General features: G+C 49.7%; 2 protein-coding genes across 2 annotated transcripts in view; both read left to right on the forward strand.

Annotated features, from left to right (window-relative positions):
- The first annotated feature begins 5,625 nt into the window (after positions 1–5,625).
- On the forward strand, positions 5,626–11,352 carry LOC100959314 (CMRF35-like molecule 6). The gene is made up of 5 exons (XM_012802850.2): positions 5,626–6,958; positions 7,527–7,741; positions 8,291–8,608; positions 10,126–10,249; positions 11,168–11,352. The coding sequence occupies exons 2-5, from the start codon at positions 7,681–7,683 to the stop codon at positions 11,328–11,330; spliced, it is 666 nt and encodes a 221-aa protein (XP_012658304.1). The 5' UTR covers positions 5,626–6,958; positions 7,527–7,680; the 3' UTR covers positions 11,331–11,352.
- Positions 11,353–14,296: 2,944 nt separating this feature from the next.
- The window catches only part of CD300LB (CD300 molecule like family member b), a 9,211-nt gene continuing 5,713 nt past the window's right edge, over positions 14,297–17,794 (forward strand). Inside the window, exon 1 of the mRNA XM_012802819.2 lies at positions 14,297–14,339. Within this exon, the coding sequence (XP_012658273.1) occupies positions 14,300–14,339 (40 nt within the window). The 5' untranslated portion in view covers positions 14,297–14,299. The remainder of the gene's footprint in view (positions 14,340–17,794) is intronic.

The raw sequence follows: 17,794 nt of genomic DNA on the forward strand, positions 1-17,794 counted from the left end.
CAGGAAGCAATGATGGGAGAAATAAGGTAAGCAAACTAAGCAGGTTTACAATTAGGTGAAAGGAATTCTGATGGGCTCCAAGCAATAGGGTGGGCCCCAGTTGCTTGGCACCTGGCCCTGAGGGGTTTTAAGGCAGGGGCAAGTGTCCTGGCCTGCAGGAGCCCAGTGAAAGGAGCAGGTAGGGGTTATGGACTTGGGGTTGGTTGGTTTGTCTATCAAAGGTTTCCTTGTAAGCAAGTTGTTCACGTTCTCTAGGAATAGCTAACCCTGGGCAGCTTATAGAAATATATTGCGCATACGCATGAGTGCATGCACACTCCTATTTGAGTACTAAAACAAAAAATAGTGGCAACACCAAGTGCTGGCAAGGATGTGGTGAAACTGGGTCACTCATCCATGTATGGTGGGAACTGTTTCCCACTATGGGAAACAGTTTGCCAATTTCTTTTTTCTTTTCTTTTTTTGTAGAGACAGAGTTTCACTTTGTTGCCCTCGGTAGAGTGCTGTGGCATCACACAGCTCACAGCAACCTCCAACTCCTGGGCTTAGGCGATTCTCTTCCCTCAGCCTCCCCAGTAGCTGGGACTACAGGCACCTGCCACAACGCCCGGCTATTTTTTTGTTGCAGTTTGGCTGGGGCAGGTTTGACCCTTGGTATGTGGGGCGGGCGCCCTGCTCACTGAGCCATAGGCACTGCCCAGTTTGCCAATTTCTTACAAAACAAATGGTGTCTCCACTGTGTGAGCCAGTGAATGCACTCATGGGTATGGAAAAATAAATACTGGAAAAAATGGGAGAAAATAATACTTAGGTTGACACAAAAGCCTACACATGAGAGCTCACAGCAGCTTTACTCATAATCGTCCCAAACTAGAACCGGTCCTGGTGGTTGGTGGATGTTAAACAAATTGTGTTTCACTCACGCCATGGAACACTGCCCGGCACTGGGAAGGAACAAATTACAGATACACACAACTCGGAGGCCCTGGAGGAAATGATGCTGAGTGAAAAAAGCCAAGTCCTAAAGTCTATCCGCTGTGTTGTTCCATGTATATGACACTGTTGAGGTGACAAAATCATAGAGATAGATACTGCCGGGCGCAGGGTGAGGATGTCGGGCAGGGGGGATTGATGTGGCATCAAAGGGCCACTGTGTGGACTATGTTTACTTTTAGCGTGAAAACTCTCACGTCTCCTCTCCGTCTGTCCCCTCCCCTCCAGCCACCTCCTCTAACTTGTCCTCTAGCCCTGTCGAAGTGGTCTTGCCACCTGCGTTTTGGAAGTCATCACCCAAGGAGGGGCTCCTTTCTCTACTAACCGATCTAAGCTCTCTTCACAGCCCGTCATTTCCTTTAAACAATGTAAGCTTTGCACTCAACAGCAAAAACCTTCTGGTTAAAAAAAAACAAAGTAAACTCTGACTTCCTGAGAGTGGGAAGCCTGGGCAGAGGTAAAATTTACCTTGTTGGGACCCTCCCCCCATGTCCAAGACAGGCGTTAGCTAGAAGCCTCGCTGCTGGTAGGAACTCTGGCCCAGACCCTTACCATGGAGAATTAACTGTAGCAGATGCGGTGAGCTGGGTGCACCCCACTGATCTGTCTGTGCTTTCTCAAATCCATACCTCTGTTCCCTAAAATTACCTCCAGCTCCAGACTAGTTTCTTCTTAGAAAAGAAGTAACAGCCTGAGACGCCCCAGCTGTGCAGGAGGCCCACAGAGCTCTGTGCTCAGCCCAGTTACAGGCATTCATGAGCCCCAGAGCTCTGTGTCCTGCTCACCTGGAGGCTTTAGGGACCCCAAATCTCTGCACCTGGTGTTAGGAAGCTTCCTCCCTAGGGGGTACATCTGGAGAGCACCCGCCTTAGTTCCCCCATGTGATTTTCACCCTGGCATAACATCCTGTCCCAAATAAGAATTCAGTCCTGAGCTCCCGTCGGTCTCCCTGAAGACCCAACATCCCCTTCCCAAGCAGCTGGATTATTACCTGGAAGCCCAGCCTGTCTAGAGACTTCCGAAAGGACCAGTGACACAGCCTGACACTGAACTACAAAAGCATTTCTATTCACCTTCCCTGTAGGTAAGATCAAAGGTAACGACCAGGACACACTTGCGGCAGCTCTTTAGGCCACCAACAGATGATAATAGCAGGCATTTGCAGGCTTTCGCTCTGGACTTCTTTTTTAAAAACTATTGTGGTAAGAACATTTAATGCGAAATCTAACCTCTTAACACATTTTTAAGTGTACAATACCACAGCGTTGACTATAGGAGAATGCTGTACAGAGACTCTCTAGAAGTTATTCATCTTGTTTAATTGAAATCTCCTTATGCTCATTGATTAAGGAAATAAGGAGTTGCTTTGGGCCTCTTAAAAGACTTACAAATGATTCTACTCTAACAGGCTTGCTTCTCTTGCTGGTTCTTCCTACCTGATTCAAATATCCTGATACTGACCATGGCACAAATTAGGACTAGACCCTTCGTTCCCTGATGGCCCCTCTAGGCTGAGTCCTACAGTCTGGTCTGTAACTCCAGTCTCATTCCACTCATCAGCCTGGGCAATCTGAGTAGGGATTAGGACATCTCCTCTGCAGCCAGCTAGGCCTGGATTCAGGCATTCAAGGGGCCAGGGGCCAGGGTGCAACCTGGAGTCTAGAGCCCAATGCGCAGTTTAGACTGGACCATTGGCATCCCTAAAGGTTAGTGCCAGGGCAGATCAGAAGCAGACACATCTGATTTAGGTCAAAGGGATTCAGCTTTGTGAGAAGCAGCAGACACATTGCTCTGCTGAATTTCTTACTCTCTAGAAGAGATAGAGAGACCCAGTGTTCCCTCCTGAACATGTTGTCTAGGATGGGAATTGGTTTGGTGACAATTCAATGCTCCTCATTGTTCATGAAAAAGGGAAGCTGCTTGTTGAACCGCTAACTTAATCAGTGCCAGGAATGGTTTGTGGGAAGGCAGCTGCGGGGAGGAGAGGAAAAGAGGAAGAGGTGCAGGGATGGAGAGCATCAATATCATTGGGCTTTAACTTTATCTTGGCTAAGTTATTATTTTCCCTTACAAAGGGAAGAGGGGGTGTTGAGTGGCTGGATGCCTTATGCAGCATGGGCGGGTAGGGCCTCTGAAGGACCACTGGGCTCTGGCTTAGCACCCCATGAAAGGCCTCAAAGATAATCTTCAGCACTTCTCTGAATTAGGTTATCTGTACAAACCACAGGGCTATGCTGACAAAAATGTTCACCCTACATATTTACACATGTGTTTCATTTCTACCAGACCACCAGTAGATTAAAATTTTAATCCAATTGTCAGGACCCTGGCCTATCTAACTGTCTGGACGTGGACCGCTGTGCTACCTTGCCCGGGACCAGCTCCCCTTAGGTGCTGGGGAGAAATTTATTTTAACAGGAGAGAGAGAGAGAGAGAAAAACAGTCTTTGAGAGAGAGAAAAATAATCTTAGTAGGAGAACAAATCCTAGCAGTCTTCTTAGAGCAGGAGGAGCAAAAGAGAGTGAGCAAGTCTGTAAAAGAGTGAGAGAATCTGGACTAACCTCTCCTGTGGCTATGTATAGAGGTGATCCCATGGCTATTTACACCACAGGTGTAAAGACTGCCAAGCACTGATGTTCTCATCTTGTCTCACATGCTCTCGTGTTCAGGAGAGCCGAATCTCTTCCCCATGCCCTTATCACTGAGGTGTTATATTACCGAGCTGTTACAGGTGTTTCTTATAGTTGCAGAGTGTTCAAGGCTTAACTCTCACTTCTCCTGTCCTTTGCGTTATATGGTCTACTACATCCAATGATCATCTTTTTTATAGTCCAATTAATTGTCCGTTATTATTCTTTGTGTAGCAAAAAATTGATTTGTGAACTTATTGCATTTAAAATATACCACAAATAAATAAAATAAAATATACCACAATTTTTGGAACTCTATTTGACATCTCTTGCTCTCTCCCTCTCTCTCTCTCTTTTTAAGATGCTGAGAGCTTCAGAAAACAAAGTTGGCCCAGGCCTCTCTGGAACTTAGGGAGTCCCTGAAAGCCAGAGAAGAATAAAGTAGATAGTTCTGATTCCAGCCCCAGGAAAGGCATTAACATTGGGCTTTAACTTTATCTTTGCTTAATTATTTTTTCCCTTACAGAGGAAAGGTGGGCTCAGGGTCCTCAGTGGACACTCTCATGCTATTTAATGAACAGCTTGTTGGCTTTTAAGCTTTGGACTCTCAGTTTTTCTACAGTAGCTCCTTGAAACACAAACATTTCATCAACTCTAAGCAATGTCTGTGGGGCGGTAACTCTGCAGGTGAGGATGGGGCTCTGCTAGGGTGGTTTTGGGTCTTCCTGTGTTAGTTCTCACGAGACCTCCTTAATCAGGTCTTCAAGTGCAGGCTTGCAAGTGAAAAGTGCCATAGGGTCAAATATACTCAAATATACTCACATCTAAAGCCAAAAGTGCACTCCCAGATCACTGATGCCTTTGCACTGCCCACCTGTTGGATCGTTTAATTAACCTGTTAACACAAGCATCTGGCAGAAGCCACTTTCATTTGTGATGTGTTTTCTGAAAAGGAAAATGCACAGTGCAGTCAGAAAGAAGAGAGAAAGGGAGAGAGGGAGTAGTGGGTGCCAGAGAGGGGCAGGAAACCATGACCCCTGCTGAGTTTCTCAGTTTGGGTTACCATGACTACCTCTTGCAATAAACCCTTCTTATTCTGTTTCCTGGGTCTGAGAGTTGGGCCTTTGCTGTCCCTCTGCCACTCTCTCCCCTTCAGTGTCATGGTGTGGTGAAAACACCCTTAGGCATCAGTGTCAGAGAAGTCCTGATACTGATACCATCACTTATAATTTATGCTTCTGGTCATTATTTTTTCTCTCTCTGAGCCATTTGCAAGGTATCTGGGAGGAGAAGATATTAACATATATAAACTCTTTGCTACATAAAAAGAGATCAATAGACAGTATCCAAATAAAGAAAGTCAGACAAATTTTCAGAGTTGTAACTTTATGTCTCAGTTTCTAAATTCTTTTATTGAAAGATAAGATACAAACAGAAAATTATACAAATCATAAGTATATATGTATGTAGCTCAGTGAAAATTGAGGAGGTAAATATCTTCACATAGCCACCCCCCAGATCAGATGGCCAGGCCCTTGTGGAGTCCCCTTTTACAGGGTATTAGGGTGGGTCTGTATGATCCATAGATATGGCAGATGCAATATGCCATCCAAGGAGAGGTCATAAAAGATACCGTGCCTTGCTCTCTCTTGGATCACTCTGGGAAAAAGCTAGTAGCCATGTTATGAAGACACTCAAACAGGTCTTTTGAGCAAGAATCTGAGGCCCCAGCCAACAGCCATGCGAGTGCACCATCTTGGAAGAAGATCCTCCAGCCCCAATCCAGCTTTCAGATGACTGCAGCCCCAGCCAACATCCTGAATGCAATCTCATGAGAAACCCTGTACCAGAAGCACCCACCTAAACTACTCCCAGATTCATGACTCTCAAAAACTGTGCAATTTGTTGTTTTCAGCTGCTAAGTTTTGGGGGAATTTGTTATGCAGTGGTAGTTGTCTAATATAGTGGGATGACACTGGTCTTTCACTCTTTCAGGAAGTATTTATTTTATGCCCACTGCTTGTTGCCACATACTCTGGCTGGACACTGGGATATTCATGGTGAACAAAGCAGAGCCATATGTTTCTGTGATGTGAGCAAAATTCTGCTGGAGAAGATGGGAAGAAACCACCAACATAGAAACAGAATTTGATGAGTTATGGATGATCATGATCAAGACACCAGGGTTGATTCCAGGGAGGTTGACTAGGAACACCTTTCTGAAGAGGTGTTTACCTCTGAGGAGGTAAAACTGAAGGGGTAAAAAGGAGCCTGAGGTGAGTAGATCTGGGGGGAGGGATTTGGAAGAAGCTGCAGCAGGTGCTAGAGCCCTGAGGCAGGCTGAGCACTGTGGCTAGAATGCAGGGACCATGTGGAGAGGGGGCAAAGAGATGAAATCAAAGAACTACCTAGTGGCCAGGTCTGACTCAACCAAATAGGCCAAGCAGGGAGAAAAGGTTTCATTTGAAGGAGATGGCACAAGAGATGACATTGACCATCACAGACATAGGTCAAGGTGCTCTCTACTGTATTGTCCAGAGAAGAATGGGGAGCAGGATTGGAGAGAAGAAGGGAAGTCACTCAGTGTGGAAAGAAGGGGTGGCAGTACATCAGGGGAAGGAAGGAAATGAGCAGATGAGAGACATGCAGATAGGATGGGCTGGAGGATGCAGGATTTATAGGACTTGGGTTGCAGCAACTGGAGGGATGTCACTGCCTTGGATGATGAAAAGACAGTGTAGGAAAAGGACAGATCTGTGAGGCAGGAGAAAATATAGAGCAGCTTGGTGCATGGAAATGCTGTGAAGCAGTGGCAGATGGTGGTGTAGACCAGGAGAGGAGGGAGAACAGGCCCAATCTCTAGGTGGCTGGGGAATCAGGGGACCTGACTGGAGCAGGAAGAAGCTGGAAGAGGTGACAGCGCCCAAGAGGACACTAGATGGGCCCTGTACCTGGCCCTGCCTCCTTGCCCTCTCCAGGGTAGACTGATGCTAAAGTCCACACATCCAGAGCACAGGCCGCTCAGCATGGACAGACCCCTGTCTCCACCCTCTGGGAAGGGCTGTCCCTCCCCTCTCTTCTCTGGGGAGGCCATTGATTTCTACTGGGGATCCAGGAGAGACACCAGAGGCGCAGCAGGTGTGCAGACCCCTCTCTGTGTGTCTCTGGGTGGGGAAGGCGCACTCTCAGCCTCACATCGCCCCCAAGTTCCTGCTTCAGCATCTTCATGCCTCTCAGCTCTCTTCTCACATTCCCAGCCCCCCCCACCCCCCCAGTTCCCAGTGGAACATCAAGTTTGGCAAGAGGACGAGAGTGGAAAGTGATGGTCTAGGATGGTGAGTGACGCTGCTCTGTGTCTAGGTCTGGGGCTTGGGGACAAGAAGATAGAAGGTCCAACCTTGGTGGTTTCCTCCCTGGATGGGGGCCGGACCCCAAGCTGGGACAAGTCAAAAGTGTCTGGGGTTATAGTGGCAACTTGTGAGGCCAAAAGAAGAGCTGGGGTCTTAGTGGGCAGAGTTCTCTGTGGGCACAGTACCTCTGTGGTCACTTTGACCACAGGACAAAGTACCTCTGTGGTCACCACCAAAGCCAGAGAAAGCAAACAGATCTGGCTTGTGCCTCTGAACTGTACATCCTGACCACAAGGAAATGCCATATTCACAGATGGTGTGGTGGCCCCACCCAGGAGGAAATGCTCCCCTTGGCTCTGCTGGGGGGGGGGGCTCTGCTCAGTGAGACAGCGAGGCCAGACCTGGGGGCTCCAGGGACAGAGCTGCATTGCCAGCCAAGGGACCCTGGATGTGACGAGTCCCTGGGACTGAGGGGAGCCACCAGCAGCAAGTCCCAGGACTGTCTATACCAGCCACATGACCTCTCCCACTAAGCTTCCTCCACCCCAACCAGCTGGAGCCTGAGACCCCAGAAGGGGCTGGACAAGGAAGCTGAGAGGGGGAAAAAAGCAGAAATGAGAACTTGAAGACTGACCCTGTGCGAGGAGGCTCCACTTTGTCCACTCCTGGGATCTGGCACAGCTGCAGGTGACCTCTGTGCTGTAGGAATGACTGTGAGGGACTGGGCCACCTGGCTGCCTCCAGCTCTGCTGCTCCTTCACATCCTAGGTGAGTGGTATTCTGTCCTCTGGACACTGAAACTGTCCTGAGTGGGAAGCACATAGCAGGGGGAGGTGGGTGAGCAGTGGCCCACAGTGGGACAGGGGCTCGTGGAGAGAGGGCAGGAGGCCAGAGGAGCACCAGGAGTGGCCAGCACCTGCCTTTCCAGGTGACCACCAGGCTTGAATGTGCCACACAGGTGAGTCAGCTGAGTCCCAGTGGGCCACAGAGTAAGCCCTGGGGGGAGGGTGCCTAGGGGTGCCACAGCCACAGTTGTGCAATCTGAAATGCCATCTTGGTCCCTCACATAGAAGCACACAGGCATGCACAGGCACACACGTGAGCACACTCTGTGTTTTCCCAGCCTGGCTCCTGCCTGACACTGTGGACAGCCCATCTCCCTGCACCCACCTCAGAGGAGGAGGAGGGAGCTGACCCCTGGGCTGCCAAGGCCTGTGTGCCTGCTGTGGCCATCCCTAGACACCCAGGATCCTGGTTCAGGATACCCTGAGCCAGGCCCACCTGGCGAGGAGCTGGATTGGGTCCTGTGTTTTCCAGGCTGTTTCTCTCTGAGAAGCCCCAACACCGTGATGGGCATCGTAGGGGGCTCCTTGAGTGTGCAGTGTGAGTATGAGGAGGACTACAGGGCTGCAAAGAGCGTCCAGTGCTCATATATCTTCAACATTGTGATGACAGAAGGGTCAGAAAAAGAAGTGAGGTATGGCCGATTGTCCATCAAAAACTACTCTGCACACCTGACCATCGAAGTGACCTTAGACAACCTTACACGGGAGGACAGCAGCACATACTGGTGTGTGTTTGGCAGAGGTCATGGTCTTAAATACATCACTGAGGTTACTGTGCTGGTGTCCCCAGGTGAGCCACAGTGTCCCTCCTCCCTCAGAAAAGACTTGGACTCAAGGGGTGTCTGGAGGTGGTAAAGGTCACAGGTGTGAACAGCATCCCCAAGGGACCTGGGACACAGTGTGTGTCTGTGTGCACACACATGTGTCCTAGTCACCTCTGTCCTAGTCTGTCCTGTGCCGTGCCCTGACATTCTACTCTCCTGGGGCTTTCAGGCAGGGGACAGTGGCACCAGCCCTGTGGCTGGGAGTCTTGGCTGCCTTCTTGTCCTTATAGGGGCTGTGTCTACCCTGAGGAAACCCCTGGCTGACCTGGATCTGCCTCCATGCTCCTTATGGGGAAAAAACCCCTGGGGCAACTGCTCCCCTCACTCAAACACTGCCCAGGGCCCTGGGCCCTGAGTGGTATCACCCTGTTGGAGGTGGCTCTTGAGGCCCCAGCCTCACCACAGAGGCCCTGGGGGCTCTGAAGCATCCACCAGAGGTGACAAGCAGTGTGGGTTTCCCACCCCTGGGGACCTCACCCTGCCGCAGGCTGACCTGTCTGTCCCCTTGCTCTCTGGCACCTTTCACTCTAGGAAGGAACCCAGAGAGGTTCCTGAATTCACTCCCCTCAGGCAGAGGGCCAAGGGCAGGAATGGGACTCAGACCGCCAATGCTCTCCCCTGCTCGTTACACTTCTGCCTTAGAGGACTCTCTGTTTCCTGAGAACCAAGGTGAGATTCTCTGAGTCTATTCCCTGTCCCAGTGTTTTCTTCTCCCGACTCTCCCCGGAGCTGCTCTGAGTTTCGAGTTTCCTTTTCTTGGTTTTCATTTCTCTCCCATGCCCGGTCGTGGGTCCCCATCTCAGAGTGAGGAACTAGACTCTCTCTGAGGTCCCGGGTATGAGGGGAAAGGCTTTGCCTTCAGCTGGCACTGTCCCACAGCCTGCCAAGTGACATTTCTCCTGCTCTTTTTTTCTGATATTCCATCCCCTACAGAACATGGCCTAGTGGCCCACGTGGGGCCAAGGCCTGGCTGACATTTGGGGGCTGAGCGGACTCTGGTCTCATGATTTGGGGAAGACACCAGTGACTGTCCCTGTTCCCACTTGTGGCCTCATTCCAGCCCCTGCAGTGCCCAGGGCCCTGGGTCCCTAGTCAGTCTGGGTCAACCCCACAGGGCAAAGGACATCTTGGCTCTGTCTGGGTGGATAGGTTTGGTGACCCTGTGCCCTTTCCTCAGGCTCTCACATCTGGCAAGCAGCAGGGTGACTCTCACTTCTGAAAGTGCTCGCCTGGCTTCGTGTACCTGGGGATGGGGCTGCAGAAGGGGTCTGGGCCCTGGTCAGGCCTGGGAATGGCTGTGTGGCATGTTATACCCAAGACATCTGTCCAGCACGCCTCAGGGACCTCATCTGTGGGAATTAGAGCATGTGGCATGTTATACCTAGGACATCTGTCCAGTATACCTCAGTGACCTTATCTGTGAGTGTCAGTGAGTGAGAGATCCTGGCGGGGACACCAGCCCTGATCTGTTTTCTTTCCACAGCCATGATCAAAGCATCCAGTCCCCTGAACTCCACAGGCATAGCTGGTCTCCCTATGACCCTGACAGTGCACACCCCGCCCAGATCCACTGCTCAAGACAGCCCTGGCCCCAGCCCACAGCCTCGGTAAGGAGCCTACGTCCACAGCTGTGCCTACTGCGTGGCCTCTCCTGTGGTTAAGGGAGAGCGTGTGTCTCTCTCCTTCTTATCCCTTCTTTGGTCACCCCGCCACCACTAATGTAAAGGTCCTGGTAAGTGCCAGGTGCTCTTCTGGGGATTGTGTCACGCTCTCAGAGGGCACAGACCTCGCCCAGCTCCTTGGGAAGTAGGGTTGACTGGGTGGAGCCACACAGGACCAAGTTCATACACGGACCCTCATAACACGGACAGCACATTAGACAAAATCTGGCAAGCAGGCTTAGCTACTCGCATTTGAGGAGGGTGTGTATGGAGGGCCCTGTGGGCCTGGCGAGTTAGAAGACAGGAGAGCTCAGGCCTGCAGGGCTGGGGGCCAGGCATTGAGTGGGGAGGAGGAGGGGTCCAGGCAGAGGGAAGAGGGAGTGCAGATGTCCTGCCGGGGAGCCTTCAGGACTGCGGCTGGGCAAGGGCAGATGTTCTGGGGGGTCTGTGGCCTCAGCTCTGGCCCCTCCTTTTCTCCCCTACCGTGTTCAGAAGTGTTGCTCTGTGTTGATGACCCCAGTCCTCTGAGAAGTGAGACCTGAGTCATGCCACTCATTCACTCCTTGAACAACTGTGGCTTTTACAGGCTGATACTGTGCAGGTGCGGGAAAGGTGCTAGTTCCTCTGAGTATAAGACAAGGCAGGGCCCGGTCCTGCGGGGGCACAGTCTTTGGAGGAACATGCATAATCCAATTACTATGACCACTAGAGGGCAGTGTTCTTCCTCTCAGGGCTGTTCTGTCCGGGTGTGGTCCCCTTGTGGATAGTTGTGGTCACCGGACCTGGGCACAAGGGACAGGGAAATGTGCAGGGTGCTAGGGCCTCCCCCTGTAGAGGTTACTCATTGTCACTGTGTCCCCACAGGTGCCTGCTGGACAGCGCCCCGTTCCTGATCCTAGTGCTCTTGAAGCTGCTGCTGCTCTTCAGTGCTCTGGGTGGCATCCTCTGGGCGAGCAGGCCTCAGAGAAGCCAGGGGGCCGGGCAGCATCGGCCAGATGATGAGGACGGGTCACCCCGATGCCCTTAATGCCCTGCCAAGCCATACACTCTCTCTCGCTTATGGGAATGACCTTCTGATCAATAAATCCATGTTTTTATCGGAGCACTCTATAAACTTGGAGGTTTGTTTCTTGTAATGTATCACATACACAAAAGAGTACATACACCTTATTTATTTTTAGACACAGAGTCTCGCTCTGTCACCCAGGCTATAGAGTGCAGTGATGTGACCATAGCTGAGGCCTTCAACTCCTAAGGTTGGACACCCCCACCTCCACCCACCCACCCACCCCCCCCGCACTCCCCTATCCCCTCACCCCCCAGTAGCAGGGACAGCAGGTGTGACCAACTATGCCTGGCTAATGTTTTAAATTTTTTTGTAGCAATGGGGGTGGGAGGTGGGAGTTGCTCTGTTGTCCAGCCTGGTCATGAAGTCCTGGCTTCAAGGGATACTCTTGCCTCTGCCTCCCACAGTGTCGGCTTTATGGCCAAGAACTACTGCTCCAGGCCACGTGCATTTTAAAGCAAGAATGCAGGTACTGCTGAACATCTCCTGCCCAGCATCTCGCTTCCATAACACAGCATCATTAATAGCTATGAAACCCCAGACCCCTTGCCGATCTTATGAGCCCTCTTTTCTACTCTCCTCTGAAGGAATCGAGTTCTGAATTTTATGTTTGCCCTCTCCTTGTTTCAAGGGATTTGCCATATGTAAGGATATGGATTTCTACAGGGTATATTGTTTATCTTTGCTTGCTTGTTAACTTTATAGAAACAGCATTATACATTTTTATTTCTAAGTAATGTGATTTTATCATTGAGATTCGTCGGTGTAGATGCTGAGGCCCTGACGTGTCATCTATCACCCTTTATTTTGTTGTATGAATGTAGCATGACGGACAGATCCCGTCTTCCGTGGCTGAACTTTAGTTTGCTTTCTTTTCTTTCTTTTATGTGTGTATTCTCCTTTTCCTCTTTCTCCTTCTTCTTCTTTTTTTTTTTTTTTTGGCTGCTATTTCTTACAATATTGTTATGAACATTCTTGAACAAATATTAGGACTTTTGTGTATCTATCTGAAAGTTTCAGCTAGAATATAGTTCCAGGTGAGAAACCGCTACGCTTCACCACGCGCACCTAACCAACTTTTCCAAATTGTTTTCCAAAGTAACTGAACCAATTTCTGCACCCACCAGCAGTCCCATTGCTGTGAATCTTATCAGACTTTCTAAATTTCTCCAAGTCAACGAGTAGAAAACAGTATCTTGTTGTTTTAATTTTAATTTCTCTGATTCCTAGTGATTTGTTACCCTTTTCATGTGATTCTTGGTGGTCATTTGGATTTCCCCTTTTGTGAAGTATCCATTCTAATATTTTGTCTACTTTCTGATATTTGGGTATGTTTTTCTTATTGATTTGTAGAAATTCTTTGCCAGTCCTTTGTTAGTTTCCAAGTCACCACAACCAGAGGATTCCAGGGAGAGCACCCCCTCCTCTCTTGCTGGCTCTGGGGATTTGGGAAGAAATACTCTCACTCACTTCCCCAAATGGTTTTTCAAGAGTCTTAGCTGTTGGGTTCAAACAAAGAACCTAATTAAACCATGTGAAGCTTAGAATTTGTCTTATTGCTATTGAGGAAAGCCAGGAGACCGGCCAGTCGGCTCCCTGCCCCGGGCTTATTGTGTCTTTTCATTCAGTAGTTTAAGTTTTGCACAGGACCCTGATAATAATATAGAGCACTTGCTCAACCGTAGGACCTGCCCAGAACCTCACACATCTTGTCTTATTTAATTCTGACAATCATCATTCCGAGTCCAATTGACAGATACAAATCCTGAGGCTCATCCTCAAAGAGCTAAAAGTAGACCTTCCACTTGATCCCCCAATCCCTTTATTTGGTATCTACCGAGAAGAAAAAAAATTATTTTACCTTAAGGACATTTGTACTCACATGTTTATCGCAGCTCCATTCCAAGTCACCAAGATGTGGAATCAACCCAAGCACCTATCAACCCATGACTAGATTAATAAACAATGGAATCTGTAAACCATGGAATACTATTCAGCCATAAAAAATATGGAGCCCTTACACCTTCATATTAACCTGAATGGAGGTGAAGAACATTCTCCTTAGTGAAGTGTCATAAGAATGGAAAAGCAAGTATCTAGTGTACTCAATACTAAGAAACCAGTGGATGCCCAACTATATGCCCACACGAGAAAAAATATGTAATTAAAATCAAGTGGGGAGGGGGGGCTACCCAAGATGGGAGGAGGGAGGAGGATGGGTGTGCTCTTACCTAATTGGCGAACCTCCTGGGTGAAGGGCTTAACTACAACTTGGATTTTACCTAACAAATGCAAACAACGTAACCTAATCATTTGTACCCTCATATTAATCCGAAATTAAAAAAAAAAAAACTGAGGCTCAGAGAGGTTAAGTGAGCTGTCCACAGTCACACAGCTTGTAAGTGATGCTGGTGGGGTTAGAACCCAGGTCTGTCAGTCTTCACAGTTTAAACTTTTATGCACATGGCTCTAACACCTGAACAAGTGCACTTCTAGGTTTGCTGAGTGTGAATTACCTGACATCTGTGCTGGGGTTTCCCTGTTGTTGCGGCCCATCATCGTAGTGTAGAACATTTCTGGAGTTGCACTCAGAGTCTCAACCCCTGGGACCCAAGACTTGATAGGTCAGATGAGGCCCATGCCTGCCCCTCCTGACCCCACAGTCTCCTTACCTCGTCTTCCCTCCCCAGTAAGGACAAGCAAGCCCTGTGACTCAGCCCTGCCAAAGAATGACACTCCTTTTGCTGAATAATTAAAGGCAGGAAATACCCACTCCTTTTATAAAAGGAAGTGCGTAAGTAAGAAATTCGCAGGCCATCTGCACAGGCAGAAGGTGCTCCCGGGTCTGGCAGAGCTGCCAGAGTCCCCTTGGAATCTGCATTTGCCTCTGGCTGCAGGTGTGGGGACAGGAGGTGGGGGCGGGCAGGACCATGTGGCTGCCCCTGGCTCTGCTCCTTCTCAGCCTCTCAGGTGAGTGGGGCTGGGGCTCAGGGGCTTGGCACTACGGGGGCAGGGTTGGAGGTGGGGGGGCATCTGGCCCAGGTTCCAGGGGAGCTGCCACGTCCAGGGAAGTGAGAGGTGGCTTTGTTACATCCCCAGCAGAAGTGCCCTGGGGCCATACATCATGCCAGGCGTGCATCAGCCGCTGAGCCCGTGCAGGGAAAAGAGAAGTAGAGCTCGTCATTAGAGGAGATGCCAGATGGCTTACAGGGCAAACATACACGCAAAGTACAAGCAATGGCAGGGCACAGGGAGGAACCGACAGGGTGGGCACAGAGGCCAGGGCAGCTGTGGCTGGAAGAGCTTGAGGAAGCCTCCAGAGGCCGTCCGGTCCAGGTGCCTTGAAGCAGAGCAGGGAGAGGAGCACACCGTGGAGAGGGCTGTGCAGAGGGATGGACGTGCAGAGAGGGTGGTGCATCCGTCCAGAGGGAGCTCTCTGTGGATAGGACACCTGGGACGACGGACTGGACATGAGGTTGGACACACTAAAGACAAGATTATGAAGGGCCCTGGACATCATGCCCCAAGCTGAGATTTTCAAAGGGAGAACTGCTTGGGAGCCCAGGTGGGAGGGAAGGGCTAAGTATCTCCTCCTCTGGGGGAAACCTCTGCGGACACCTGGAGGACATGGCAGGACAATCTGAAATGTGCAGTGCATGTGGGCTGTGCAGTCCTCTTGGAGCCTGGGGATTGATCATCTGGTACAGACAGACCAGTACACAGAGGGACAGCAGGACAGAACACGGCCAGTTCTGAGACCCAAGCTCCTGCCCTGGCTGGTACCAGTGGTCCAGGTGAGCCCCTGATTGTTGTAGAACCTGGATCTCCCTTGTCAGCAGGTCCCAGAGGTCCTTTTTAGCCCTAAAGTTGTAGAACTTGACTATTTGGACTGGATAGAAGTAAATAAGGACTGAATTACTGCTGCTATTGTTGATTTTTGATGAAGATGAAGAAGCCAGCGATGACACTAGTAGACCACATGTGAAGGCAGCAGCCACATAGCTGGCTCCTATGGCCCAGAACCCACAAGGGACAGTGATTAGGGATGTCTGCACCCCCCGCCCAGCCTGGCTCCAGGATTGCATTTGAGTTGAGAAACACCCCAGCTGCTCCCTCCCTAGATCCCCAAATACTGCTCACCTGGAGGCCAAGGGCAAGAGGTGGGCAAACCATACCTGGGCTGGTGCTGTCACAGACACACAGGACATGGTCACACAGAAGAGCCTGAGTGCACCTGCCCACATGTCTGTAGTCACACGCTCACACTGATACACGTTCACATTTCTGCTCAGGACCCCAGAGTCACACTTACATACACACAAACACACAGATTCACACATGATGACATAAAGTGACACATATGCTTGCTCACACTTGCACACGGCCACACAAACACTGTTTTTCCCCAGGGGCAGGCTGAGACCCACCATGGCTGCTCTGTGACTCAGGGAGATGAGGGGTCCTCAGAGACAGGACAGAGAGAGGCCTTCCTCATCTGACCCTGAGTTTACACGGGAAGGGGCCAGGTCAGTCCAGCACGAAGGAAGAACCATGGTGCCACGTCTCACTGACAGATGGCCATTAGCCCCTCTGAAGTTATTTCTGCGAAATGAAAGGAGAGAAACGGGCTGGGGTAAAGATGGAATGATCCAATTTCCAGTGGGATGTTCTCTTATCTGATTGGTTATGTGACCCCCCCCATGCCCCCAGAGGAGGGCAGGGCACTGGAATGGCCCAGCACCCTCAGACTGGAATTGGCACAGAGCGGGTACTCTGTAAGTGTTTGCAAGTTAAAGAACAAACCACAGTTCTCTCAACCAGGAAAGTGATGCAAGGGCGGCCAGACGAGCACATCTGTGTCTAGGAATCGCCTGCTCGGAGCTAGACTGGCAAATGATTACTATCAGCCCCAGAGACGCCCTGCCCCGTAGGTGCAAAGTGGGAAGGACTTAAATCCCTTCTCATAGCCAGTGAGACTCCTAGTTCCACTCTGGAGGTTTCTGTGACAGGGGGGTTAATGCTCCCCGGGCATCCCTGCTCTGAGTACCGCCCTTTTCAGCCTACCATATTTCATTCATCAGCGATCACTTTCTACCAGTTGGGACGTGGGTCTCAGGCCCTTCTCTTCTTTTTGAGACAAAATGTTCACACATAGATTTTGTTCACGTGAGGATGGGGGGGGGGCGCAAACTTTCCTGAGAGACTGTCACCAGAGAGAAAGTTTACATCTCAGATTCATGAAATCAAACAGCTGAAATTTGAACAGCCTTCTGCTTTTAAAACCCTTTCGCCCCATTCCCCAAGGTTCTGCTCTTAGCTGACAGCTGTCCTATCGTCCCCAGCCCTGTCTTCCCTCTAATCAACCATGAAAACATCTATAGACTTAATTAATAGTTGTCATCCATCATAGTCTGTGTTTATAAAACCCCTCACATGTTTTTTAAATGGGCTGGATCACACTATGAGTACTTTGCAGTCGGATTAAATCACTGATGCTGGGTTTGAGGAAACGTCAGCTGCACGGCTTCTCTGCTGCTGGTGATTGCTAAAGACCACGGCTTACACCGAGAGCCTGCTTCCTCCCTCAAGAAAGAACATCCTATCTGCTGACTTCTGCATTTGATTTTAATGTCCAGCAGTTGCTGTCTTTTGGCGACTTTTCTCTGGCAAAGACAAGGAGGCAGATTCTCCCCTACAGCCTGAGGAAGGAACACAGCCCTGTCTACATCTTGATTTTAGCCAGTAAGACTATTTCAGACTTCAGTGCTAGTTGTAGTTGACCCTTTTTAAATTTTTAAAATTTTTCCTTGTTGTTTTGTCAGTTAATGACATGGTGAGCATTTTAACACAATAGACGTGTATGATTTAGAAGAAAAAAATCCACCCCGCCCCCCCAAACCTAACGTCAGTGCTAACCAGTGTTAAAAGTTTAGAGCACGCAGCCGCAGATGGCTTCCTATGTGCGTACTACGGGGAGATCTCAGAGGTGGAATCATACACTCTCTTAGGCAACTATTTTTTAAACCTAATAATAACATACCTTGAATATCTTTCCTATCATTGGTAATTTGTCTTTTTCTTTTTAACCATATTAACCCAGGTGCAGTGGAATCCCAGCATTTTAGAAGGCTGAGGGACGGGGATTACTTAAAGCCAGGAGTTTTAGACCAGCCTAGGCAACATAGCAAGACCCCATCTTTTTAAAAAACAATAATTTTTTTTCATTGGCTGGGTGTGGTGGTGTGCACCGGTAGTCCCAGCTACTCAGGTGTCTGAGGCAGGAGGACTTGAGCCCAAGAGTTCCAGGTAACAGTGAGTTATGATTGCTTCACTGGGCTCTAGCCTGGTGACAGAGTGAGACCTTATCTAAAAAACAAACGAACAAAAAAACAGAATAAAACAAAACACCATGTTATGGCTAGGCC

This window comes from Otolemur garnettii, unplaced genomic scaffold (assembly GCF_000181295.1).
Source record: "Otolemur garnettii isolate 467f Iridium unplaced genomic scaffold, OtoGar3 scaffold00018, whole genome shotgun sequence".
NCBI lineage: Eukaryota > Metazoa > Chordata > Mammalia > Primates > Galagidae > Otolemur > Otolemur garnettii.

Bases quoted from the DNA above. Each gene is read 5' to 3' on its own strand.
- LOC100959314 (XM_012802850.2), top strand. From the start codon at position 7,681: ATGACTGTGAGGGACTGGGCCACCTGGCTGCCTCCAGCTCTGCTGCTC. The intron at 7,742-8,290 runs GTGAGTGGTATT...TGTGTTTTCCAG, and splicing joins GCTGCTCCTTCACATCCTAG to GCTGTTTCTCTCTGAGAAGC. The intron at 10,250-11,167 runs GTAAGGAGCCTA...GTGTCCCCACAG, and splicing joins GGCCCCAGCCCACAGCCTCG to GTGCCTGCTGGACAGCGCCC.